This window comes from Mobula hypostoma, chromosome 2, assembly GCF_963921235.1.
Source record: "Mobula hypostoma chromosome 2, sMobHyp1.1, whole genome shotgun sequence".
NCBI classification, from domain to species: domain Eukaryota; kingdom Metazoa; phylum Chordata; class Chondrichthyes; order Myliobatiformes; family Myliobatidae; genus Mobula; species Mobula hypostoma.
The window spans coordinates 235,345,032-235,369,234 of NC_086098.1; the positions used below are offsets into that span (position 1 = coordinate 235,345,032).

At 47.0% G+C, this 24,203-nt stretch overlaps 1 protein-coding gene across 3 annotated transcripts in view; it reads left to right on the plus strand.

The window, feature by feature from the left end:
• Window positions 1–24,203, plus strand: part of LOC134342936 (threonine--tRNA ligase 1, cytoplasmic-like) — a 72,820-nt gene that overhangs the window by 28,627 nt on the left and 19,990 nt on the right. For all 3 annotated transcript variants that reach the window (XM_063041647.1, XM_063041646.1, XM_063041645.1), the window contains 7 exons: window positions 830–908; window positions 1,715–1,861; window positions 5,098–5,196; window positions 6,653–6,819; window positions 10,553–10,715; window positions 17,113–17,250; window positions 23,603–23,680. In XM_063041647.1, coding sequence (XP_062897717.1) covers window positions 830–908; window positions 1,715–1,861; window positions 5,098–5,196; window positions 6,653–6,819; window positions 10,553–10,715; window positions 17,113–17,250; window positions 23,603–23,680 — 871 coding nt within the window. The remainder of the gene's footprint in view (window positions 1–829; window positions 909–1,714; window positions 1,862–5,097; window positions 5,197–6,652; window positions 6,820–10,552; window positions 10,716–17,112; window positions 17,251–23,602; window positions 23,681–24,203) is intronic.

Consider the following 24,203-nt stretch of genomic DNA (forward strand, 5'->3'; position numbering starts at 1 on the left):
ATGATGGTCTTCGTTCTGAAGAAGTGGCCCACAGAGCGAAGACGCCTGTGTGTGTATTTGTTTAACGTGTACTTGACGTTACACTCCAAAAAGCACACGATACTTCACAAATCAACCAACTGATTCCAATGGCGTGGAAACCATGACGATTGGAGCTGATGGATTTGTTGCATCCTTCATCCGCCTTCACAGCTGTTGAGTTCGAAGTAACTTCGTCCGCCTCTTCCACTGTTGAGGTCTTGGTTGGATTGTTCTTTGTCAGGGACCTCACCCTCGACCTTACCACCATGGGTGACCCTACCAGGAGCATAGCTCCAGACAGCATTGCTCTCGGGATCACAGGACCACACAAGCTTCTCCACCACGACAAGGTGACAGTCCACGGAGAAGTACTGTGTCTATTGTACATGGTAGTATCTGTGTGTGTGTGTGTGTTATAGAGGGTAAAATTGTGTGCATTGTACTGGGTAATATTTCTGTGTGTGTCTGTGTGTTGTTAGACAAACCTTCAGGCAGGGAGTTCTGCACATGTGGCCCTGCCCTTTGAAGTGAAGTACGCGTGTTGAAGGTGCTGCTAGTGGTACGCGGGCAGCAGCTGAAAATCAGTAATGGTGGCAGCGATAGGCAAGGGGTCCGGTGTTGGAGAGGTGTCACTTTTCACCTTTCCCGGACATCCCCGAGCTTCCTGAGTGCTGCTGGAAATGTGCACTCCTGGTGTCAAAGGCGAGGTCCATCACAGCCCTGCTCTGCAGATGGCATTACTGGGTGGGTCTCAAGGGGCATCGTCACTGAGAGCGTATTAAAATTGTTCTCATTTGTTTCGTTTCAGGTGTGGGTCGCTGGTTGATTTGTGTCGAGGACCACACATAAGGCACACTGGCCAGATCAAAGCTTTCCGTATTGAGAAGGTACCATTCTCTGTACTGATAGTCCACTGCAGCCTGATTAACAGGGCACAGGGAGCTTCACACTCTATCTGATCCCAGTAGTGTGTGACAGGGCAGTGTAGAGTGAGGGAGTGTCTGGTGGGACAGTGTGGAGGGAGCTTCATGCTGTGTCTGACCCTGGGAGTTTGTGATGGGACAGTGCAGGGGAAGCTTCACTCTTGAGTCTGACCCCAGGAGTATGGGGTGCGATGTTGCAGAGGAAGATTCAATCTGGGTCTGATCATGGGAGTGTGTATGGGACAGTGTGGGAGCTTTACTCTGTGTCTGATTCCGGGAGTGTGTGATGGAATGATGCAGGTGAACTTTATCCTCTGCTGACATCATGAGGTGTTCCCTTACTGACGAGGCAGAGGGCGAATTGAGAATCTCTTCCCCCAACTGCGGCTCAGCAGGGGTGATTTCTGTGGACCAGAGTTGATTCACAGTGTGCCACACAGCGAAGATTCTCCCAATCGGGGAGAGCCTACTGTCAGTCACTGGTTGATTCAGTCAGGATTTCTGGGTCACCCTCTCTCCCTAGAGGGGTGGATGTGGGTGATGGGGAGTAAACTCTTGAGGGGAGGTGAGGCCAAGGTTAGTTTGGAAAAGCCAGTCAGGAACACAAGTATGATGGCGATCAGTGAGTTGTGGTTGTAGTGAGGGTTTGGAGAAAAGATGAGGAGATGGACGTTTGACTGGAGCAGGAGCACAGTGAGTGTGTTTGATACTCCCTACCGATATCTCCTGTTGATTGGTCTGTCCGTGTTTCTGCTCTGCTGTTACCACAGAGTGGGGCTGTGCACTGGGATGGGAAACCCCACATGGAGCCTCTGCACAGGATCCACGGCATAGCCTTCCCGGAAAACAAGGCTCTGATCGAATGGGACCGGTTGCAGGAAGAAGCAAGAAATCGGGATCATCGGAAAATTGGAAAGGTAGGGAAGGGCACTGTGATCAACGAGGTGGAGAGCACTTAACCATGCCCCACAGAGCAACGGCACTGAACCGCATGCATGCTATGCAACTGGCTGAGGCCGAGGGACTGGTTGTTATTCAGAATGGTTTAAGCAGGTGAGGAGTTGGGAACTATATGATGACAGAAGTAGGGACTGTGGTTTTTGTTGTGTATTTAATATTTCAGTAGTATTTGAGTTGTATTGTAAAGATATTAATTGGTTAGGCATTCCTTGGTTAAATAATTCATTATGGCATCTACATAATAGAACATGAATGGCACCATTGTGCTGCCATGTCATACGTGTGCGCCTCACTTAAAGTAAAAACAAAGTTGGACCTGCATCCTGCCTCCCTTCTTTTCCTTTCAATTATTTTTCATGTTTTGGGGTTGTAAAACATAACACTTTTATATAGAGTTTGAGGAATCATACTAGGGTAGAACAGACAACCCCAACAGCTGAAAGGTCTAAGTGTAAGAGAGTATTATCCATGGTAACGTCAAGGGAGGAGATTGTAAAACAGCATTATCCAGGGTAACATAAGGCGGAGGGGAAAGATTTTGAGAGAGTATTATCCATGATAATGTCGGGGGGTGGGAGATTGTGAGAGAGCATTATCCATGGTAATGTTGGCGGGGGGGGAGATTGTGAGAGACCATTATGCATGATAATGTCGGGGATGGGGAAGATTATGAGAGACCATTATCCATGGTAACATCGGGAGGAGATTGTGAGAGACTGTTATCCATGGTAATGTTGGGGGTGGGGAATTGTGAGAGAGCATTATCCGTGGGAATGTCAAGGAAGGAATATTGTGAGAGAGCATTATCCATGGTAATGTCAGGGGACGGGAAATTTTGAGAAAGTATTATCCATGGTAACGTCAGGGATGGAAGACTGAGAGAGAGCATTATGTCGGGGGAGATAATGAGAGAGCATTATCCATGGTCATGTTGGGGGGAGATCATGTGAGAGCATTATCCATGGGAATGTTGGGGGGGAAGATTGTGACAGAGCATTAACCATGATAATGTTGGGGGTGGGGGAGATCATGAGAGCATTATCCATGGTAATGTTGGGGGGGGGGAGACTGTGAGAGAGCATTATGTCAGGGGGAGATAATGAAGAGAGCATTATTCATGGTAACATCGGGGGTGGGGGAAGATTTTGAGTAAGTATTATCCATGGTAATGTCAGGGGGGGAAGATGGTGAGAGTATTACCCATGGTAATGTCGGGGAGATAATGAGAGTGCATTATCCATGGTAATGTTGGGGCTGGGGGAGATTGTGAGAAAGTGTTCTCCTAGATGTTAACAAGTGTTACAGTCAGTGTATTGTCAATATCCTGGACAGTGCTCCACCTTAACACAACAGTGAAATTGTCTATATAAGAGGCAAGCTTTTTATTTTTGGGGTGCGGTTGTACTCCACAAAAAAGGGCTGTACCATGTGTAATGTCTGATGCACAGTTAGATAACCTGCTCGGCATTAAAAAATGCAGCTTGAACATTTTTTTTGTCTTGATAAATTATCACTTGCTTCTTTGCATAAATTCCCCAAAGAGCTAATTTTGTTCTCGGTTACAAATATTTGGAAAGTGATTGTAAGTTCTGCCAGGGTGGAGTTCCATAAATTGGGCTGCAGTAGTACAGAGGTTGCTGTTTGTTACAGTTTATCTGGTGTAGAGCAAATTGGCCATCACATCTTCCTCGACAACTGTGACCAAATATTGACGGCATTTCCTTCACTGTTCAGAGATTTGGAACATCCCAACATCAAGAAAGCAGGGTTCTATAATAATTTCAGTGTTTGCCTAAAGTTTAATCAGGATATGCAGGAGCGATTTATACTTTATACTTTAGATTTAGAGTGTCAACTTCATTCATACTTGTGTGGTCGGTCATTAATCTCCATACAGTAAAGTCTTAAAAACAGGAAAATATTGATTAGAATATCTGTGTAATGTTCACTGAAACATATAAGTTTATACAAAGGAGGAACATCATTTGTTCTACAAGGCAATATCTCCGGGTCAGTGTGTTCTACAGGGTAATATCTCCAGTTCAGCGTGTTCTGCAGGGTAATATCTCCAGTTCAGCGTGTTCTGCAGGGTAATATCTCCAGTTCAGCGTGTTCTACAGGGTAATATCTCCAGTTCAGTGTGTTCTGCAGGGTAATATCTCCAGTTCAGCGTGTTCTGCAGGGTAATATCTCCAGTTCAGCGTGTTCTGCAGGGTAATATCTGCAGTTCAGCGTGTTCTGCAGGGTAATATCTCCAGTTCAGCGTGTTCTGCAGGGTAATATCTCCAGTTCAGCGTGTTCTGCAGGGTAATATCTCCAGTTCAGCGTGTTCTGCAGGGTAATATCTGTAGTTCAGTGTGTTCTGCAGGGTAATGGGCTACTGCACTCCAGGGTTCTGAGAGAGTAGCTGAAGAGATCTGTGGAGACATTAGTAATGATCTGTTGATTTTGGAGTGGTTCTGGAGGTCTGGAAAATTGCAAATGTCACTCCACTCTTTAAGAAGGGCGGTGGGCAGAAGAACGGAAATTATAGGCTGTTTAGCCTGACTTCAGTGGTTGGGAAGATGTTGGAGTGAATTGTTAAGGATGATGTTTCAGGGCACTTGGAGGCACCTGATAAGATAGATCAAAGTCAACATGGTTTCTTTCAGGTGAAATCTTGCCTGGGAATTCTGTTGGAATTCTTTGAGGAAATAACAGGGAGTATTGCTAAAAGGGAGTCAGTGGATGTTGTTTATTTGGATGTTCAGAAGGCCTTGACAAAGCCCATGGTATTACAGGAAACATATAAGATTGACTGGCAGGAGGCAAAGAATGGGAATGAATGGAGCCTTTTCTGGTGCTGGTGACTAGTGGTGTTCTGCAGGGTTTGGTGTTGGGGCAGCTTTTTCCATTGGTTTGGATGAAGGATATGATGAGTTTGTTGTCAGTGTGTCGAAGGTTTCACAGAGAAGGCAGGAGAATGGGATTGAGATGGGTAATAACCATGATCAAATTGTGGAGCAGATTAATTCTGTTCCTTTGACTTATGATGATCTCTCATTGGGTCGATATTGTATACTGGGGAAGCAGAATGAGTAGGGTGTACACTGGCTAACACCTGTGGGTGAAGGGGGTAAGAGCTTGCGATGGGCTAAGCTGTTAGTAACATGCTGCTCCTGAGCTGTTGCTGAGTGTGCTGTTTTCTTGACAGGAGCAAGAATTGTTTTTCTTCCACGAGCTGAGTCCTGGCAGCTGTTTCTTTCTCCCCAAGGGAGCCCACATCTACAACACTCTCACTGACTTCCTCAAGGTACTGTATGTCTGACATCAGTGTTCGCCAACGCAGAATGCAGCAGGGCCTCAGGGTCTGCCACGAGGCGAGAACGTTCATCTGCTTCTTCCACAGAAAGCTTACATGCTTACTTCATCTGCCCAGCACCCCGTAGAGGGTCATCTAACCCGGTAGCCACTAAATTGGGAGTGTGTGACAGTACAGCATAGAGAGAGCTTCACTCTCTGACCCCAGGAGTGTGTGATGGGATGATGTAGAGGGAGCTTCTCTCTTTGTCTGACACCAGGAAAATGTGACGGGATGGTGTGAAGCAGGGGTTCCCAACCTGAGGTCCATGAACCCCTTGGTTAATGTTAAGGTTCTGTGGCATAAAGAAGTTTGGAAACCCCTGGTGTAGAGGGATCTTCACTCTGTGTCTGACCCTGGAAGTGTGTGATGGGATGGTGTAGTGGGAGCATCACTCTGTGTCTGACCCCAGGAGTATGCGATGGGCTGGTGTGGAGGGGGCATTACTCAGTGTCTGACCCCGGGAGTGTGTGATGGGACAGTGTGGAGGGAGCTTCACTCTGTACCTGACTTCTATATTGTTACTGAGTGGTTTACTTTATGCATACTGTAATTCCTTTTGCTTTTTCTTTTGCTCACAGTCCCAATTGTTTTGTGTTTTTTTTTTGTTTTCAATTAACTCCATTGAAAGCAACGTAACACCTCCAGTAAAACAGTACTGTCTCTCTGATACTCTTCAACCCCAGCATTGTCTGCTTGTACCTTGTGAGTAGAGATGTGTGTGCCTTGATTTACATTACAGTAGGGACATAACTCAGTACCTGACTCATGTTATCCTTGCCTGGAAATATGTGAATTGTGGTGTTGTGGTACTTTACTTTATAACTTAGATGAGCTATCTCTCGAGTGTTTGGTGGGATGACATAGGGTATTTTGCTCTTTGAACCTTGCACATACTCTCTCTGGGAGTGTGAGACAGTGTAAAGGGAACTCCACTCTACTCTCTCTAGGAGTGTGAGACAGTGTAAAGGGAACTCCACTCTACTCTCTCTAGGAGTGTGAGACAGTGTAGAGGAACTTCACTCTACCTCACACATACTCTCTCTGGGAGTGTGAGACAGTGTAGAGGAACTTCACTATACCTCACACATACTCTCTGGGAGTGTGAGACGGTGTAGGGGAACTTCACTATCTCACTCTTACTCTGTCTGGGAGTGTGAGACAGTGTGGGGGAACTTTACTCCATCTCACACATTCTCTCTCTGGGAGTGTGAGACAGTGTAAGGGAACTTCACTCTATCTCACTCTCACTCTCTCTGGGAATGTGAGACAGTGTAGAGGGAACCGCACTCTACCTCATACGTGCTCTCTGGGTGTGTGTGACGGTGGTGGGGGCACTTCACTCTGTTTGTGAGGCACTGTGTTTAAGATGGCTGTGTTCCTGAGTCTGCTCTTTCTGCTGTTTCAGAAGGAGTATCGGAAGCGAGGCTTTGTGGAGGTGGTGACTCCCAATGTGTACAACAAAAGATTATGGGAGCGCTCAGGCCATTGGGATCATTACAGCGAGAACATGTTCTCCTTCAAGCTGGAGAATGAGACATATGCTCTGAAGCCTATGAACTGTCCCGGGCACTGGTGAGTGTAACAGATGTGGCAAAGGCAGTTACTGTGGCTTGGTGCCTTGTTACCCTCTCTCCTTTGCTGTCCTTACTCACTGCCTCTCCTGTTTTCTCTCACTTTCTGAATGAGGATCTCAAGCTTTTATCTTGCGTAGTGACGTGTACAGTAATGTGGGCGTGACGGTCTCGTGTAAGAGCCATCTTGTGGATGTGATGTAAGCCAAGACTTTGTTTGTCCTGTCAGAAGACACAAAAGGTCACAGTGAATGTTTTCAAACAAGATTGTGTGTTCTCCCTGGGTTTGATAATCTGCCCAGTATCAGTTTAATCAGTGTGGGAGTTCACTGGAGAATTTTGGCTCCTGCTGTTGTTGCGTTCCATCTTTAATTACGCTAAGGAGGAATTAGTTCTTTAGCTGTCAAATCCTTTATTATTCCCTGAAATAGTGCAAAGTTCTTTTGAGCTCTAAGTGCGTCCCTTTTCACAGCCTGTAAAGGCAGCTGACGGTGATTCTAATGATCTTTTAGCCCATTCATTACTAATGTGGGTGAGTTGCCAATGAAAAGGCAAGCTGGCACCCTGCCTGTCTTTCGTTCATCCCTTCCCCTTGCATTTACAAACCTGCTTTGGTTTTGGTCCACTGGCAGTTTATTGCCAGCTTGTTGAACTTATTTCTGAACATCTCCCTTGTCTGTTCCAATAAACACTGCTAGCCTTCGGAGATCTCTACACTCCACCCATTCATCTCGACCAACTCTGGCAATGCTCGCCAGGATGTCCTCTCCAAACCACTCACTGTAGCTTTCTAAATACTTCTCTCTCTTGACAGGGGTTTTGGACAACTGCCATTAGACCTCCCTTTTGATGCTCAGTCTGTTTGGACTGGTCACTCTGCTGTCAGTGTAAAGGGATTACAGGTCTGAAATCTGACCAAGAAGGGACGAGGAGGCCTTGGAGAGGCAGTAGAGGGAAATGAGCTACAGGTTTATACTTGTGGGCAAGGGTAGTAGTGGTGAAAAGCTGTCCGACAGTTGGGTTCAATCTAGGCATTATTGAAATAGATTAGGTCAGATCATCAGCATCATCATCTGGTGCCGTGCCCAGTTTGAGCTTTGACTGCCACGGCCCACACACTCCTGTTTCGGGTCAAGTGAATCAATTCATTGGTATTCATTTCCAGTTCTCTGGCTGTTGTCTCCATCATCATTTGTTTTTGTCTTCCTTTTGCTTTCTTCCCTTCAGTCGTTCCCATAATTACCGTGCATTTTAACTCCTCTTTCCTAATCACGTCCAATGAAGTTACATTGCCTTTTCATGATCTCATACATTATTTCTCTTTTTGTGCTTGCTCTGTTCATGACATCCTCCTTAGATATTGGTTTTGTCCATGATATTCTTTGCATCCTCTTCAAAAACCACATCTCTGCTGCTGCAAATCGTTTCCTCATGTTACTAGATATTGTCCAGCATTCTGAGCCATATAACATAACTGGATAAACGTAACATTTCAGTGCTCTGAGGTGGGTTGTCACGCCTAGTTTAGTGTTGGTCAGTATACTCTTCATTAATGTAAAGGTCTCTTTAGCCATCCCTATTCTTCTTTTGATGTCCATGTCGCACCTGCCATCTGATGTCACCCAGCTTCCTAAGTAGCAAAAATTCTGTACTTGTTTTATGTCTTTCCTGTTTATTCTCAGCCTGCAGATAGGATTCTCCTTTTTGGATATCACCATACATTCTGTCTTTTTGCAATTGGTAGATAGACCCATTTTTGCACTTTCTTCAACAACTATATCAATTAAGTTTTGTAGTTCTTCCTCCGTACTTGCAATTAACACAGTGTCATCTGCATATCTGAAATTATTGATGTTTTCATCGCCAACTTTGATTCCCAAGATGTCTCTTATTTTTTGTAATATTGTTTCACTGTGCACATTAAACAAAACAAATTAGGTCAGAAAGGAACGGAAATAGGCCTTTCAATCTCTCAATCCTATCCTACCAATCAGTAATTAATTATGGTGGATCTGCCCCTGGCATCATTTCTGCTCTGCTGTTCCCCATTGACCCTGAATTTTCAGAACTTTCAAAAACATTTTTCTTTCTCTTGATAAATAAGAGATTCTGCAGACCCTGGAATCCAGAGCAACATGCACAAAATGCTGGAGGGGAATAAACAGTCGATGTTTCGGGCTGAGGACCTTCATAAGGACTCATTTTTTTTGTCTGTGTTGCTCTGCCTCCTGTTTAACCTTCCCCCTGGCAGAGATTCTTCTGTGACGTTGCTCTGCACCCCAGCTCTAAATGACCGCCTCCTTTATCCTGTAGCTATGTCCCCCTGTCCGGGATTCTCCCCAATATCTCAGGATTATCTCAGTGCCTCAATGATTCTGCCTGTTTCAATCAGATTGGTTGCTTATTCTAAACTCCAGAGAATCCTGATCTAATTCTTTGGACCGCTTGTCATTGGACATCTCTAATAGGTTGAGTACAGTATATTAAAAGAGACTTGGACAAGCACAGGGTTAGGAAAGGTTCAGAGAGGTATGGGTCAAATGCTTTCAAATTGGATTAGTTTAGATAGGCATCTTGGTCAGCATGAACGCTTTGGGCCAAAGGGCTGCTTTCCAGGCTGTATGACTCAACGAATCTAATCCTCTCCATCCTGGAATAAGCCCAGAGAATCCTTTCAGCATCGTCTCCAGTGCTGTTATGTCATTTGCTGAAAAGGAATCAGAACTGTGCACAGAACTCCAGACGTGCTCTTGCCAGAACCAAAGCAGGTTTGCAAATTCAGGGAGAAGGGATGAACGAAAGGCAGGCAGGGTGCCAGCCTGCACTTTCTTCATTTCCAGCTCACCCAGATTAGTAATGAATGGGCTAAAAGATCATTAGAATCACTGTCAGCTACAGCTCTATGCAGTTGTAATGGTGATACTTCATTTTTAATTGTCAGCCCCTGGTTGTCTGCCTTCCTTCCCATTTGATTTAGCTACTCACTGATCTTCAGTGAGAACATAGAACAGTACAGGCCCTTCAGCCCACAATGTTGTGCCAGCCTTTTAACCTACTCTGGGACCAATCTAACCATTCCCTCCCACATAACCTCCACTTCTCCACTTTTCTTTCATTCTTGTGCCTATCTCTCTGTGTAATATCCCTCTTGTATCTCCTTCCAACCACCGTTCATGCACCCATCACTCACTGTAGAAAAGCTAACTCTGATACACCTACCCCTCCTCACCAACCCCCAATATCACCTTAAAATACGTTCCCTCATATTGGCCATTTCCGCCCTGGGAAAAAGTTTCTGGTTATCCATTTGATCTGTGCCTCTTATCATATATCAAGTCACTTCTTATCCTTCTTGACTTCAAAGAAAAAAGCCTCATCTCGCACAGCCTGTCAAAACTTTGTGAACAAGAATACCAGGACTACTCGCAGTTTCACTCCTCAACAGTCTGTTCAGTACCCCCAGCCAGTGTCATGTTTGCTGAGGCGCGAGGGGTGAGGGTTCTGCTCACTGCTCCCAGCCAGTCCCGCGTTTGCTGAGGCATGGTGGGGGTGGGGTTGGGGGGTTGGTGCTACAGAGAGTTGGGAGAAATGCCCTGCTCTCACCTTCCAGTGTGCAAATCTATCCCAACTGCTCGATTGAGTGTTCAGGGGAGAGGGATGCCGAATAGTCTGCTGTGTGCTGGCGATTCACCGGTTCATGCCTTGGATGTGACGATGGACCTTCCTCTCCCCAGCCTGATGTATAACCACCGCCCCCGCTCCTGGCGTGAGCTCCCGCTGCGACTGGCCGACTTTGGGGTCCTGCACAGGAACGAGTTTTCAGGGGCTCTCTCGGGTCTGGTGCGTGCCCGCCGCTTCCAGCAGGATGACGCCCACATCTTCTGTACCCTGGAGCAGGTGAGCACTGGGGTCCTGCTTTGTTCCTGTGGGCAAACAAGCCCTTCAGCCCATCCAGACTATGCTGTCAACCACTGTTTACTCTGATCTTATTTTATTCTCACCAGCTCCTCTCCGATTCTGCCCCTCACCCACACAACAGGGCGACAGTCAATGAGGGTGTGGGTATGTGTGACTCGTCATCCAGTGAGGGCCTGAGGGTGTGGGGCACGGGAAAGGTTTGGGACAGACGCTTTTGGCAGAATGAGAGAGATTCTGCAGTGGGCCGACTCCTGACTGTCCCGTAATCCACACACACACGGAAATGGAACGAACCTCAGTTGCATTTGAAAGGCATCTGTCGCAGGTTCAGCGTGACCCACAGCACCTCAGACGATGAGATCTACCAGAAGCACAGTGGATTCTGCAGTTGCTCAAATATACACCTAGAAAACTAAACAGGCGCAGGAGCTCTGTGGGCCGGTCAGCATCAGGGGAGGTGGGTGGACAGTCAACAATTCTGGCCGAGACCCTTCACCTGCAAGGAGGGGAAAGATCTGCCAGGCCGTAGGTGGATCCAACTGAGGAGGGGTGATAGGCAGCTCGAGGAGAGTAGGTGGGAATAGCTACAGAGGCTGGGAGGTGATGGGTGGATCCAGGTGTGGAGGGTGGGAATAGTGACAGAGCCCGGGAAGTGATGGGTGGATCCAGGTGTGGAGGGTGGGAATAGTGACAGAGCCCGGGAAGTGATGGGTGGATCCAGGTGTGGAGGGTGGGAATAGCTACAGAGGCTGGGAGGTGATGGGTGGATCCAGGTGTGGAGGGTGGGAATAGTGACGAAGCCCGGCAGGTGATCGGTGGAGGCTACAGAGGGCTGCAGATGTTTGGCTGTCACAGGAGAGGAAAGTGGAGCATGGAATCGAGTGGTGGGTGGGGGGGGGGAATGTGGGGAGTGGGGACCCAGTGACACATGCAAGTTTGTGTGTGTGTGTGTATATATGTGTATGTATGATAATATATATATATGATGGGTAGAGAGAGAATAAGTGGAGGGGGAAGAAAAAGGGGGATAATGGGTGGAATTGTTTGGGGAAGGATGCTGTTGGAGGAGTTGATGGTGTTGGGGGGGTGGTGCTGAGTGGGTGTAGGAGGTGCTGAGGGTGTTGGGATGGTGAGGGTTGCTGGGTAGGGGTAGGAGGTGCTGAGGGTGTTATGGTGGGTTTGGGGAGGAGGGGTGCTGGATGGGTGAAGAAAGGAAGGAGGTTCTGGGTGGGTGTAGGAAGAGTTGAGAGTGTTGGGGTGGGATGCTAGGTGGTTGTAGGAGGAATTGGGGTGGGGAGGGTTGCTGGGTAGGGGTAGGGGTGCTGGATGGGTGAAGGAAGGAGGCTCTGGGTGGGTGTTGGAAGAGTTGAGGGGGGTGGGGTGGATGGGGAGGGATGCTCGGTGGTTGTAGGAGGAATTGGGGTGGGGAGGGTTGCTGGGTAGGGGTGGATGGAGCTGGGGTGGAGTGGGGAGGGTTCCTGGGTATTAGGGTGGGTTTGGGGGGAGGAGTGGTGGGTGGGTGTAGAAGGTGCTGAGGGTGTTGGGCTTTAGGGGGGTAGGAGCAGCTGGATGGATCGGCTGGAAAAAGAAGCAGAATGGATGATGGGTGCAGGTTATGAGGAACTGGGGAATTCCGTGTTGGTGTTGTCAGTCTGTAGAATACAGAATGCTGTTCCTCTAGTTTGTGTTCTGCCTGCCCTGGCAGTGGAAGGTGTGAGGTGAGGGGAGGGGTGCATGAGGAGAGACAGGTCAGTGGGGGAATGGGGAAGGGAATTAAAGTGGTTGCAGATGTCTTTAGCACAGAGAGAGGCGCTCGGCCGAACGTCCAGTGGAGAGCAGTGACTGAGTGGCATAGCTTATTTCTACCAGTTACATCAACCCTGGAATACATCTTTCCCATTCAAAACCTCCTGCTGGCACTAAGTTCCTCGTTCTTTCTGTAACGGATCTTCCTCTGATTCTCCACTGGTAACTGCAGAGCAATTAGTGTGACCTGGCTTCCATCCTGACTTCTAGCACTGTCTGTGTGCAGTTTGCACGTCCTCCTTGTGACGGGGTGGGCTTCTCCTGGGGTGGCGGTGGGGTGCTCCTGTTTCTTTCCACTTCCCAGTGAGGTGCTGCCTCTAGTGTGGACACTAGTTGGTTCGTGGGTACGTGAGAGAGAAGGTTCTGGGGACATAGATGAGGGGGTAGGGATTCACAAGGGTGTGGAGGTGCTGTACTCTGAAGTTACACTAGACGAAGCAGTCTCCGCATGGATAAAAGGAACCCAGCAGGTAGTGACAACTGCCCAACGCGTCACCAGCACCAGCCTTCTCACCATCAAGCACATGTGTATGGAAAGGTGCTGGAAAAGGGCTATGAAACATCACATTGCTCATAGACTGTTTGTCCCACTCTCATTGGGGGGAGGCTACGAACCATCCACTCCAGGACCACCAGACTCAAAAACCATTGCTTTCCCCAAGGCTGATCAACACCTCCTCCCACTAACCCACCCCTCCACATCCCAAATCACCACTACTTTATCATTTCCTGTCAGTCTCTGTTTGTACAGACACTCCTGTGCCGAGGGTCACTATGGACATACAATCAACATAACTATCTTATGTATTTATATTCATTGTATTGTTATTATTGTGGTTTTTTTTGAGCTGTATCGGATCCAGAGTAACAATTATTTCGTTCTCCTTTACACTTGTGTACAGGAAATGACAATGAACTATCTTGAATCTTGAGGTTTCAGTCCAAGATGTTGGATCAGGACTGAGAAGAGGGATGGCTAAGGCAGGCAGTGGTGAGATGGGAGCCCGCAGTGATTGGTGGACAGTGGACGGGTGAAAGCTGGCAGGCGGGTTTGCCAGCAAGGGAGGAGAGGGAGAGTTAGCAGGCAGATGGTGGCAGACAAATACAGAGAGGCAAAAGGAGTAGTGGGGGAGTGAACATGAGGAATTCTGCAGATGCTGGAAATTCAAGCAGCACACATCAAGGTTGCTGGTGAATGCAGCAGGCCAGGCAGCATCTCTAGGAAGAGGTACAGTCGATGTTTCAGGCCGAGACCCTTCATCAGGACTAACTGAAGGAAGAGTTAGTAAGAGATTTGAAAGGGGGAGGGGGAGATCCAAAATGATAGGAGAAGACAGGAAGGGGAGTGATGGAGCCAAGAGCTGGGCAGGTGATTGGCAAAAGGGATATGAGAGGATCATGGGACAGTAGGCCCAGGGAGAAAGAAACGGGGGAGGGGGAGAAACCCAGAGGATGGGCAAGGGGTATAGTGAGAGGGACAGAGGGAGAAAAAGGAGAGAGAGAGAAAGAATATGTGTATATAAATAAATAATGGATGGGGTACGGGGGGTGGGGCATTAGTCGGGAGTGAAGGTTGGAGGGAGATGAGCAGATCCTCCATCTGAACCTCTTTGTTTTTTTTTGGTCAAGTTTAATGGGTTAGATTGCTGAAGATCTGAATCTTGATGATCAGAATGACTTGCCAAATCCTTGCATTGCCAGTTTGTAGCTGTTAGTGACTCTGTATCATCATATTCCTTGCAAATAAACTAGAAAACTAGTTCCCCAGGCCTACACACAGGGGAAGTTCATCCCACTCATCTGCCGGTTCCCTCACCCTCATTCCCAACCCTACACACTGGGGAAATTTATCCCACTCACCTCTCCATTCCCTCACCCTCATTCCCAACCCTACACATGGGGGAAATTTATCCCACTCACCTCTCCATTCCCTCACCCTCATTCCCAGACCTACACACGAGGGAAATTTATCCCACTCACCTCTCCATTCCCTCACCCTCATTCCCAGACCTACACACTGGGGAAATTTATCCCATTCACCTCTCCATTCCCTCACCCTCATTCCCAGACCTGCACACTGGGGAAATTTATCCCACTCAATGCACATTGCTGGGATGTGGGCGGGAACCGGAGCACTCCCAGACAGTCACGCAAAGAGCATGCAGACTCCACACAGGTAGTGCCGATGGCTGTGAATGAACCCTCGTTGCTGACGTTGTGAGGAAGCAGCTCCATTGTTCTGTCTGAAAGTTCAAAGTAAATTTATTATCGAAGGACATAGATATCACCATTTACAAACCTTCATTTCATTTTCTTGTGGGCATTCACAGTAAATACAAAGAAACACAATAGAATCAATGAAAGACTGCACCCAACAACATGGACGAACAACCAATGTGCAAGAGATAATTGTGCAAATATAAAAAGAGAAAACGATCATAATGATAATAAATAAACAATATGTATTGAGAACGTGAGATAGAGGGTCATTGTAAGTGAGTCCATAAATTGTGGGAACAGTTCAGTGTTGGGGTGAGTGAAGTTATCCCTTCTGGCTCAAGAGGCTGGTGGTTGAAGAGTAATAGCTGTTCTTGAAACTGTTAATGTGGACCCTGAAGCTCCTGTGCCACCTCCTGATGGTAGCACTGAAAGGAGAGGATGTGCTGGGTTCTGGGGGCTGGTGATGATGAATACTGCTTTCCATGTAGATGTGCTCGACGGTGGGGAGGGCTGAGTCAAGCTCGGTAACAATAGATTTCAGAGCAGTGCGGAAGCCAGAACTCACATCAGGAGCAGGTTAATTATGCAACATGTGGTTAGGATTTGCAAAGCACTTCCTGATGGGGCAGAAGTCGATTTAACAGAGATTTTCCGAAAGGGAGATGAAACCTCCAATAAAACGTTGAAAGGATGTCGGGCACGAGTGCAAAGTTAGGATTTCAGAAGATCTAGAATCAGGCTGAGTGGCTTGTAATGCTGTGCCTATTTTGATTCATGATCGAGTTCAGGGTTCTTGTCATAAGTGCTGGGAAAATCACTCTTTAATAGCAGCAGCACATCACAGACATGAATACAAACTTAACAGTTGAAGTTTCAGGCAGAGACTCTTCAGCAGGTTCTTTCTTTAATTCAGTCCTGCTGGAAGATCTTGGCCCAAAACGTCGATTGTACTCTTTTCCATTGATGCTGCTTGGCTTGCTGAGTTCCTCCAGCATTTGTGTGTGGTGCTTGGATCTTCAGCATCTGCAGATGTTCTCTCATTTTTAAATTAACATGTAACTGGAACAACAAAGTAAAATAATATTAGTGCGGCTTGAGAGAGAGGGAAAGATATTCAGTGCAAGGTTGTGTTCGGCTTTTTCAGACCCCTTTGTGAATGTGTAATGTGACAGTGGGGAAGGAGCAGTTGTTGAACCATGAGCTGTGAGTCTTCAGGCTCCTGTACCTCCTGCCTGATGGCATGGCCCAGGTGGTGGGGAGTGTTCCTGATCGATGGATGTACCTTCCTGAGACATCAGCTCTTCTAGATGTTCCTCGATAGTGGGAGGGGTTATACCTGTGAGGGAACTGGCTGAAGAGTTGGGCGGTGATGAAGTTAAGGATGGCTCTTGGGATGTAACCATGTTGAACTGTCTCCATGGGGAGTTGTACCCAGGCTGCTGGACCTCGTGGTATAACTACATTGGACTGTCCCTGTAGAGGATCTGAACCTGGTGGGGTGAAACCCCATTACACTGTCCCTGTGGGGGATCTGAACCTGGTGGGGTGTAACCCCATTACACTTTCCTGGTGGGGTGTAATCCCATTACACTGTCCTAGTGGGGTGTAATCCCATTACACTGTCCCCGTGGGGATGCTGAACCTGGTGGGGTGTAATCCCATTACACTGTCCCCATGGGGGAGCTGAACCTGGTGGGGTGTAATCCCATTACACTGTCCCCGTGGGGATCTGAACCTAATGGGGTGTAACCCCATTACACTGTCCCGGTGGAGGAGCTGACCCTGGTGGGGTGTAATCCCATTACACTGTCCCTGTGGGGATCTGAACCTGATGGGGTGTAACCCCATTACACTGTCCCTGTGGGGGAGCTGAACCTGGTGGGGTGTAATCCCATTACACCGTCCTGGTGGGGGAGCTGAACCTGGTGGGGTGTAATCCCATTACACTGTCCCCGTGGGGATCTGAACCTGATGGGGTGTAACCCCATTACACTGTCCCCGTGGGGATCTGAACCTGATGGGGTGTAACCCCATTACACTGTCCCTGTGGGGGAGCTGAACCTGGTGGGGTGTAATCCCATTACACTGTCCCCATGGGGGATCTGAATCTGGTGGGGTGTAATCCCATTATACTGTCCTGGTGGGGGAGCTGAACCCGGTGGGGTGTAATCCCATTACACTGTCCCATTGGGGGAGCTGAACCTGGCGGGGTGTAATCCCATTACACTGTCCTGGTGGGGGAGCTGAACCCGGTGGGGTGTAATCCCATTACACTGTCCCCCTGGGGGAGCTGAACCTGGGCTGCTGCCCCTCGGGGTGTAACCACATTGCACTGTTCCCTCGCCCACAGATAGAAGAGGAGATTAAGGGCTGTCTGGACTTCCTGCAGACTGTTTACCAGGTCTTTGGCTTCAGCTTCCGCCTCTACCTGTCAACACGGCCGGAGAAATTCCTGGGAGACGTCGCCATCTGGGACCAGGCGGAGAAGGTATGGGTAGGGAATGTCTCCGTGCCTGGATCTGTCAGGGCAGGGTGATAGAGATGAAGTGCCGGTGTTGGGTTTCTGTCAGAAAGCATTTCTTCCAGCCCTCTCTCACCAGGACTTCAGTGAATGAAGTACTTTTACAGAAGTGTACTCGCTCGTATAAATGATATACACAGACACTTCATCCACCAGTAAGGTAAACAACGACCGTCTGTGCTGTTGGTCTTGTGATAAAGTTAAAGCACAGGTGAATTCAGCAGTTCTTTGTCGGGCCTTGGCTGTTGGAATCTCTATGGCTGCTCCTGAGGAGAGGAGCTAAAGACTCACTCAAAGGTGGCCCTTCTGATAATGCAGAACTCCCTACATTTCACCCCTGAAGTGACCTTGCCCCTGCAGAGCTGGCCTTGATTGTGTCCTCTGGAGTGGTGTTTGTCTGTCGAATCCAATAAGACCATAAGATATAGGAACAGAAGTAGGCCATTCGGCCCATTGAGTCTGCTCCACCATTCAGTCATGGGCTGATTCAATTCTTCCAGTCATCCCCACTCCCCTGCTTTCACCCCATACTCTTTGATGTCCTGGCTAATCAACAACCGATCTATCTCTGCCTTAAATGCATCCAATGACTTGGCCTCCACAGCCACTTGTGGCAACAAATTCCACAGATTTACCACTTTCTGACTGAAGTAATTTCTCTGCATCTCTGTTCTAAAAGGACGTCCTTCAATCCTGAAGTTGTGCCCTCTTGTCCTAGACTCCCCTACCACGGGAAATAACTTTGCCATATGTAATCTGTTCGGACCTTTTAACATTTGGAATGTTTCTGAGATCCCCCCATCATTCTCCTGAACTCCAGGGAATACAGCCCAAGAGCTGTCAGACGTTCCTCATACAGTAACCCTTTCATTCCTGGAATCATTCTCGTGAATCTTCTCTGGACCCTCTCCAATGTCAGTATATCCTTTCTAAAATAAGGAGTGCAAAATTGCATACAATACTCCAACTGTGGTCTCACGAGTGCCTTATAGAGCCTCAACATCACATCAATGCTCATATTCTATACCTGTAGAAATGAATGCCAACATTGCATTCGCCTTCTTCACCACTGACTCAGGAGGTTAACCTTTATGGTATCCCGCACAAGAACTCCGAAGTCCCTTTGCATCTCTGCATTTTAAATTCTCTCCCCATTTAAATAAGTCTGCCTGTTCATTTCTTCCACCAAAGTGCATGACCATACACTTTCCAACATTGTATTTCATTTGCCACTTTGCCCATAGCCCTAAACTATCTCAGTCTCTCTGCAGGCTGGAACTCAGAAAAACAGAGGGCTATGGGTAACCCTAGGTAATTTTGAAGTTAAAAACATGTTTGACACAGCTTTGTGGGCTGAAGTGCCTGTATTGTGCTGTAGGTTTTCTATGTTTTTATGCTTCAAAGAATAACGTCCTAACTATCAACCTCTCCTTGTAACTTAGGTCCTGAAATACCGGCAACATCTTTGTAAATTTTCTCTGCACTATTTCAATTTTTGTGTACGTCTTTTTTGAAGGCAGGTGACTGAAACTGCACACAATACTACAAAATTAACCCTCACTGTCTTAATACAATTTCAACATAACATCCCAACTTCTTCACTCAATACAATGATATTTATGAAGGCTAATGTGCCAAAAACTTTCTTTACAACTTAATCTTTGTACTTTTGATGCTATTTTCTAGGAATTGTAGATCTGTATTGCCAGATCCCTGTTTAGCATCAGGTTTAATATCACTGGCATATGTCATGTAATTTGTTAACTTTGCAGCAGCGGTACAATGCAATACATGATTTAAAATAACTATGAATTACAGAAAATATATAACAGTTAATTAAGTAGTGCATAAAATAGGAATTTAAAAAAGTGGTGTGGTAGTGTTCATGTGTTCAATGTCCGTTCAGAAATCAGGTGGCAGAGGCGAAGCCGCTGTTCCTGAATCACTGAGTGTGTGCCTTCAGGCTTCTGTACCTCCTACCTGAATGGTAGCCATGAGAAGAGGGCATGTTCTTAATGATGGACACCACCTTTCTAAGGCACTGCTCCTTGAATATGTCCTGGATACCACAGAGGCTAGTGCCCATAATGGATCTGACTGATTTTACAACTCTCTGCAGCTTGCAGTAGTTACCCCCCCCCCCACCCCCATACCAGACAGTGATGCAGCCAGGTAGAATGCTGACTGGTCCTCACAAAGCGCAACATCTCACTTGTCTGCATTAAGTTCCATCTGCTATTTTTCAGCCCATTTCATGGGCTGGTCCAGATCCCACTGCAAGCTTTGATAGTCTTCCTTGCTACCCACTACACTGTCAATCTTGGTGTCATCCATAAATTTATTGATCCATTTTATTTACCACATTGCCAGCCTGACCCAGCACTGATCCCTGTAGGCCTCCATTCAGAAGCCAACCACTGTCTGGCTTCTTCCATGAAGCCAATGTCAAAACGTATTTACTACCTCATCTTGAAGGCCTTGCTAAAGTCTATATAGACAACATCCATCGCCTTGCCTTCATCAATTTTCCTGGTAACTTTCTTGAAAAACACTGTAAAATTCATTAGATTTACCATGCACAAAGCCTAAGCAGCCCCTGTCTATCCCAATACTTATATATTCGATCCCTTAGAATACCTTCCAATAACTTTACTACTGCTGAAGTCAGGCTCACTGGCCTATAATTTCCTGGCTTATTCTTAGAGCCTTTCTTAAACAACAGAACAACATTAACTATCCTCTAATCCTCCGGCACTTCACCCGTGACTAAGGATGATTTAAATATCTCTGCTAGCGCCCCTGCAGTTTCTGCACTAGTCTCCCACAGGGTGCATGGGAACACCTTGTCAGGCCCTGGGGATTTATCCAACCTATTTTGCCTCGAAAGACAGCAAATCTGCTCCTCCGTAATCTGTATCGGGTCCGTGACCTTGTTGCTGCATTGCCTCACATCTGTCGACTCTATGTCCATTTTCCGAGTAAATACAGATGCAAAAAAAAAAAAATCCATTTAAGATCTCCCTCATCTCTTTTGACTCCATGCATAGATTACCACTCTGATCTTCCAGAGGACCAATTTTGTCCCTTGCTATCCTTTTGCTCTTAATATATTTGTAGAAGTTTGTAGGATTCTCCTTCACCTTGTCTTCTGGAGGAACCCTTTAGCCTTCCTGATTTCCTCCTTAAGTGGTTGCTGGCCGTTCTTATACTTTTCAAGTACTCCCATTTGTTTCTGCCTGCCTGTACCTGCTGTGCACCTTTCTTTTTCTTAACCAAGGCCTCAATATACCTCAAAAACCAAGGTTCCCTAAAACGGTTGTCCTTGCCTTTAATTCTCACTTTTGAAGACCTCCCACATACCAAGTACGCCTTTGCCAGAAAATAACCTGTCCCAATCCACATTTGCTAGGTCCTTTCTGGTATCATCAAAATTGGCCTTCCTCCAATTTAGAATCTCAGCCCAAGGACCAGACCTATCCTTTCCCATAATTATCTTGAAACTTGTGATGACGAGATACGGTGTTCCCCTTTACAAACTTCTGTTACCTACCCTGTTCCCTAATAGGAGATCTAGTATCATTCTCTTTCTAGTTGGGACTCCTATGTACTGATTAAGGAAACTTTCCTGAACAGATTTAACAAACTTTTTCCAATTCAACCTTTTTATAGTATGGGAGACCCAGTCAATATGTGGAAAGTTAAAATCACCTACTATCACAACCTTGTTTCTTGCAACGGTCTGCAATCTATCTGCAAATTTGCTCCTCCAAATATTGTGGACTGTTGGGTGGTCTATAATATTAGCCCATTAATGTAATTGTACCTTTCTTATTCCTCAGTTCTACCCATACAGCCTCAGTAGAAAAGGTCACTGGTCTGTCCTGACTGAGCACTGTGGTGACATTTTCCTTGAATATTAATGTCACCCCTCAGTCTTCAACACCTCCTACTTTATTACGTCTCAAACAACGGAACCACAGCATATTGAGTTCCAGTTCTGCTTCTCCTGCAGCCAAGTCTCACTAATGGCTACAATATAATTCCACGTGTTGATCCATGCCCTAAGCCATCCACTTTCCTACAATACACCTTGGATTGAAATATACACAGCTCAGAACTTTAGTCCCACTGTGCTTGACCTTTTGAATCCTGACTTTGTATGTAGGCTGAGCAACATCTTTCCACGGCCACTCCACTATCTGTTCTTGCGCTCTGGTTCCCTACTCTGTGCAACTCCAGTTTAAACCCACCCTCTCCCCCGTGCAGCACTAACGAAACTTCCTGTTAGGATATTAGTCCCCATTCTGTTTAGTGTAAACCATCCCTACTGTACAGATCCCACCTCCCCAGAAGAGACCCTAATGATCCAAAAATCTGAAATCCTCCCTCCTGCACCAACTCCTTAGCTAAGTGTTGAACTGTATGATCTTCCTACTCCTGGCCTCACTAGTACCTGGTGCGTGTAGCAATCCTGAGATCACAACCCTAAAGGTTCTGCCCTTTAACGTAGCACCTAACTCCCTGAACTTACTTTGCAAGACCTTGTAACCCTTGCTACCTATGGTATTGGTACCATCGTGGACCACAGCCTCTAGCTGCTCATTCTCCCATTTAAGAATATTGTAGACTTTATCTGAGATGTTCCAGACCCTGGCACCTGGGAGATAACAAACCATCCGGAAATCTCATTTTTGTTTGCGGGACCTCCTTTCTGCTTCCCTAATCAACGAATCATCTATCACTACAGCTCGCCTCTTCTTCCCCCCACCTTCCCTTCTGAGCGACAGAGCCAGACTCTGTGCCAGAGACCTGAATGCTGTTGCTTTCCTCCGCAAAGTCTTTCCCCAATGGTATCCAAAGCAGTAGACCTGTTGTTGAGAGGAATGGCTACGGGGTACTTAGCACTGGCTGCCTATCCCTTTTCCCCCTCCTGATGGTCAATCAGTTACTCAAGTGTCCTGCACCTTAGGAGTAATTACCTCCCTTTATATTCTCTCTTTCTACCTCTCAGCCTCTCCAATGATCCAGAATTCATCCAGCTCCAGCTCATGCACTTCTTGCAGGTACAGTCATCAGGGACTGTGGTGGATAATATGTGCTGACTGCCCCCACTTGCTCCCTACCTTCCCACATCCCGCAACAGAAGCATTCCAGAATTGTGTTTGGCATCCCTACTGCTCTAAATATGCAATAAGAAATAAAGAAAGAATAAATAACGAGAAAAAACATATAATCTACCTACAGCCTCCGGTTCAACTCCCCACTCCGACACTAGCCCATTCACACAATAGCCACTCCCACGATGGCTGCTCCACTTAAACCTAATTTCTTTTTATTGGTCCTTGCCACATGCCTAATTATGTGTAATTCAATGTCTCCTCAAGACTGTGGTGCGTAGTATGTGCCGACTGCCGCCACTCACTTCTTTTAAACTCTCTCTTCCTCCAAGCAGTCTGGTGTCTCTTCAAGACTGTGACACAAAACTCTGGGAATTGCTGGGGCAAGGATTAATTTTGGGATAGGCTGGGGTCAGAGTTAACCTAGGGACTGGTTAGAGTAGGATTACCCTCGGGATGGAGCGATGAGCCAGGTGTAAGGCCTTTAATTTTCAAAAGCACCCATCCATTGTTTGGTGGTGGTGCAGTCTGCAGAATGTAATGTGGACCTGAGCCGTAACAGGGTCTGATCAGGACCTATTCCACCCCCACCCCTATGCCAGTGGGGTGCTGCTCTTTCAGCCTGTCCCCTGTAAGGTCAGTGCTGATAGAAACTGCACAGCAAGGCAGGCTTTAGAGGGGTGGGGATAGGGGGATATTGGGGTTAGCTCAAAGATCAAAGTAAATTTCTTATCAAAGTCTATATATGTCATCATATACTACCTTGAGATTCATTTTACTGCAGGCGTTTATGGGGAAGAAAAGAAATTTATGAAAATTTATGAATTTATGAAAAGCCACACCTAAACGAAGACTGATAGACAACCTGTATGGGTCCTGAGGTTCTTACACCTCTTTCCTGGCAGCACTGAGAAAGGAGATGGTCTGGTTGCTGGAGGTCCTTGATGCTTTCTTGTCAAATGCTTCGTGTAAATGTACTTAATGATGGGGAAGGCTTCCCCTGCATCCATCACTTTCTGTACATTTCTTTTCCTGGGTGTTTTTTTTTTGATACAAGGCCATGATGCAACCGGTCAGGATACTCTCTACTGTTTATCTATAGAAGTTTGTTTAGAAATTACTTTCACAGGGTAGCTGACCAGCCAATTCAACAGCCCAACGCCCTGATACCCCCACTAATGCTGAGCTGGTTCTCCCCACAGCAGCTGGAGAGGAGTCTGCAAGACTTTGGCCTGCCCTGGGAGCGAAACCCAGGAGATGGAGCCTTCTACGGCCCCAAGGTGAGTGCAGAGTTCTCCCTGTGTCTTCCCAACAGCGCAGGGAGATGCCAGAGCTGTCAGTCAGGAGGGATGAATTATCAAGGACCAAAGTAGACAAGGCTGAACAATGAACACGGAGCTGAGCCCAATTCTTCCAGCCCTCCCACCCCGAGCCCCCAGGTCTGGGAGAAGCCAGTGCCATCGATGTGAGGCCAGAGGGAGGGTCCGTTGGGGTGTAGAGCAGACTCGCCTGAGTAGTGAACACAGAGCTGAGTCCCAACTCATCCACCGCCGTCTGCTGATTGTGGAACGAGTGTGCCAACATGGGCGTCGGTCACTTCTTCGTGCTTACGTTGCCAAGGCAGATCAGGCTACAGGTGCTAACAGGGGACATGAGATTCTGCTGATGCTGGAAATCCAGAGAATTTGGATGAATTTTGTTCAGAGTATCCATGAACAAAATGTTTGAGGGACTCAGCAGGTCAGGCAGCATCTATGGAAGGGAGTCAAGAGTCCTGATGAATGGTCGGGCCAAAATGTTGAC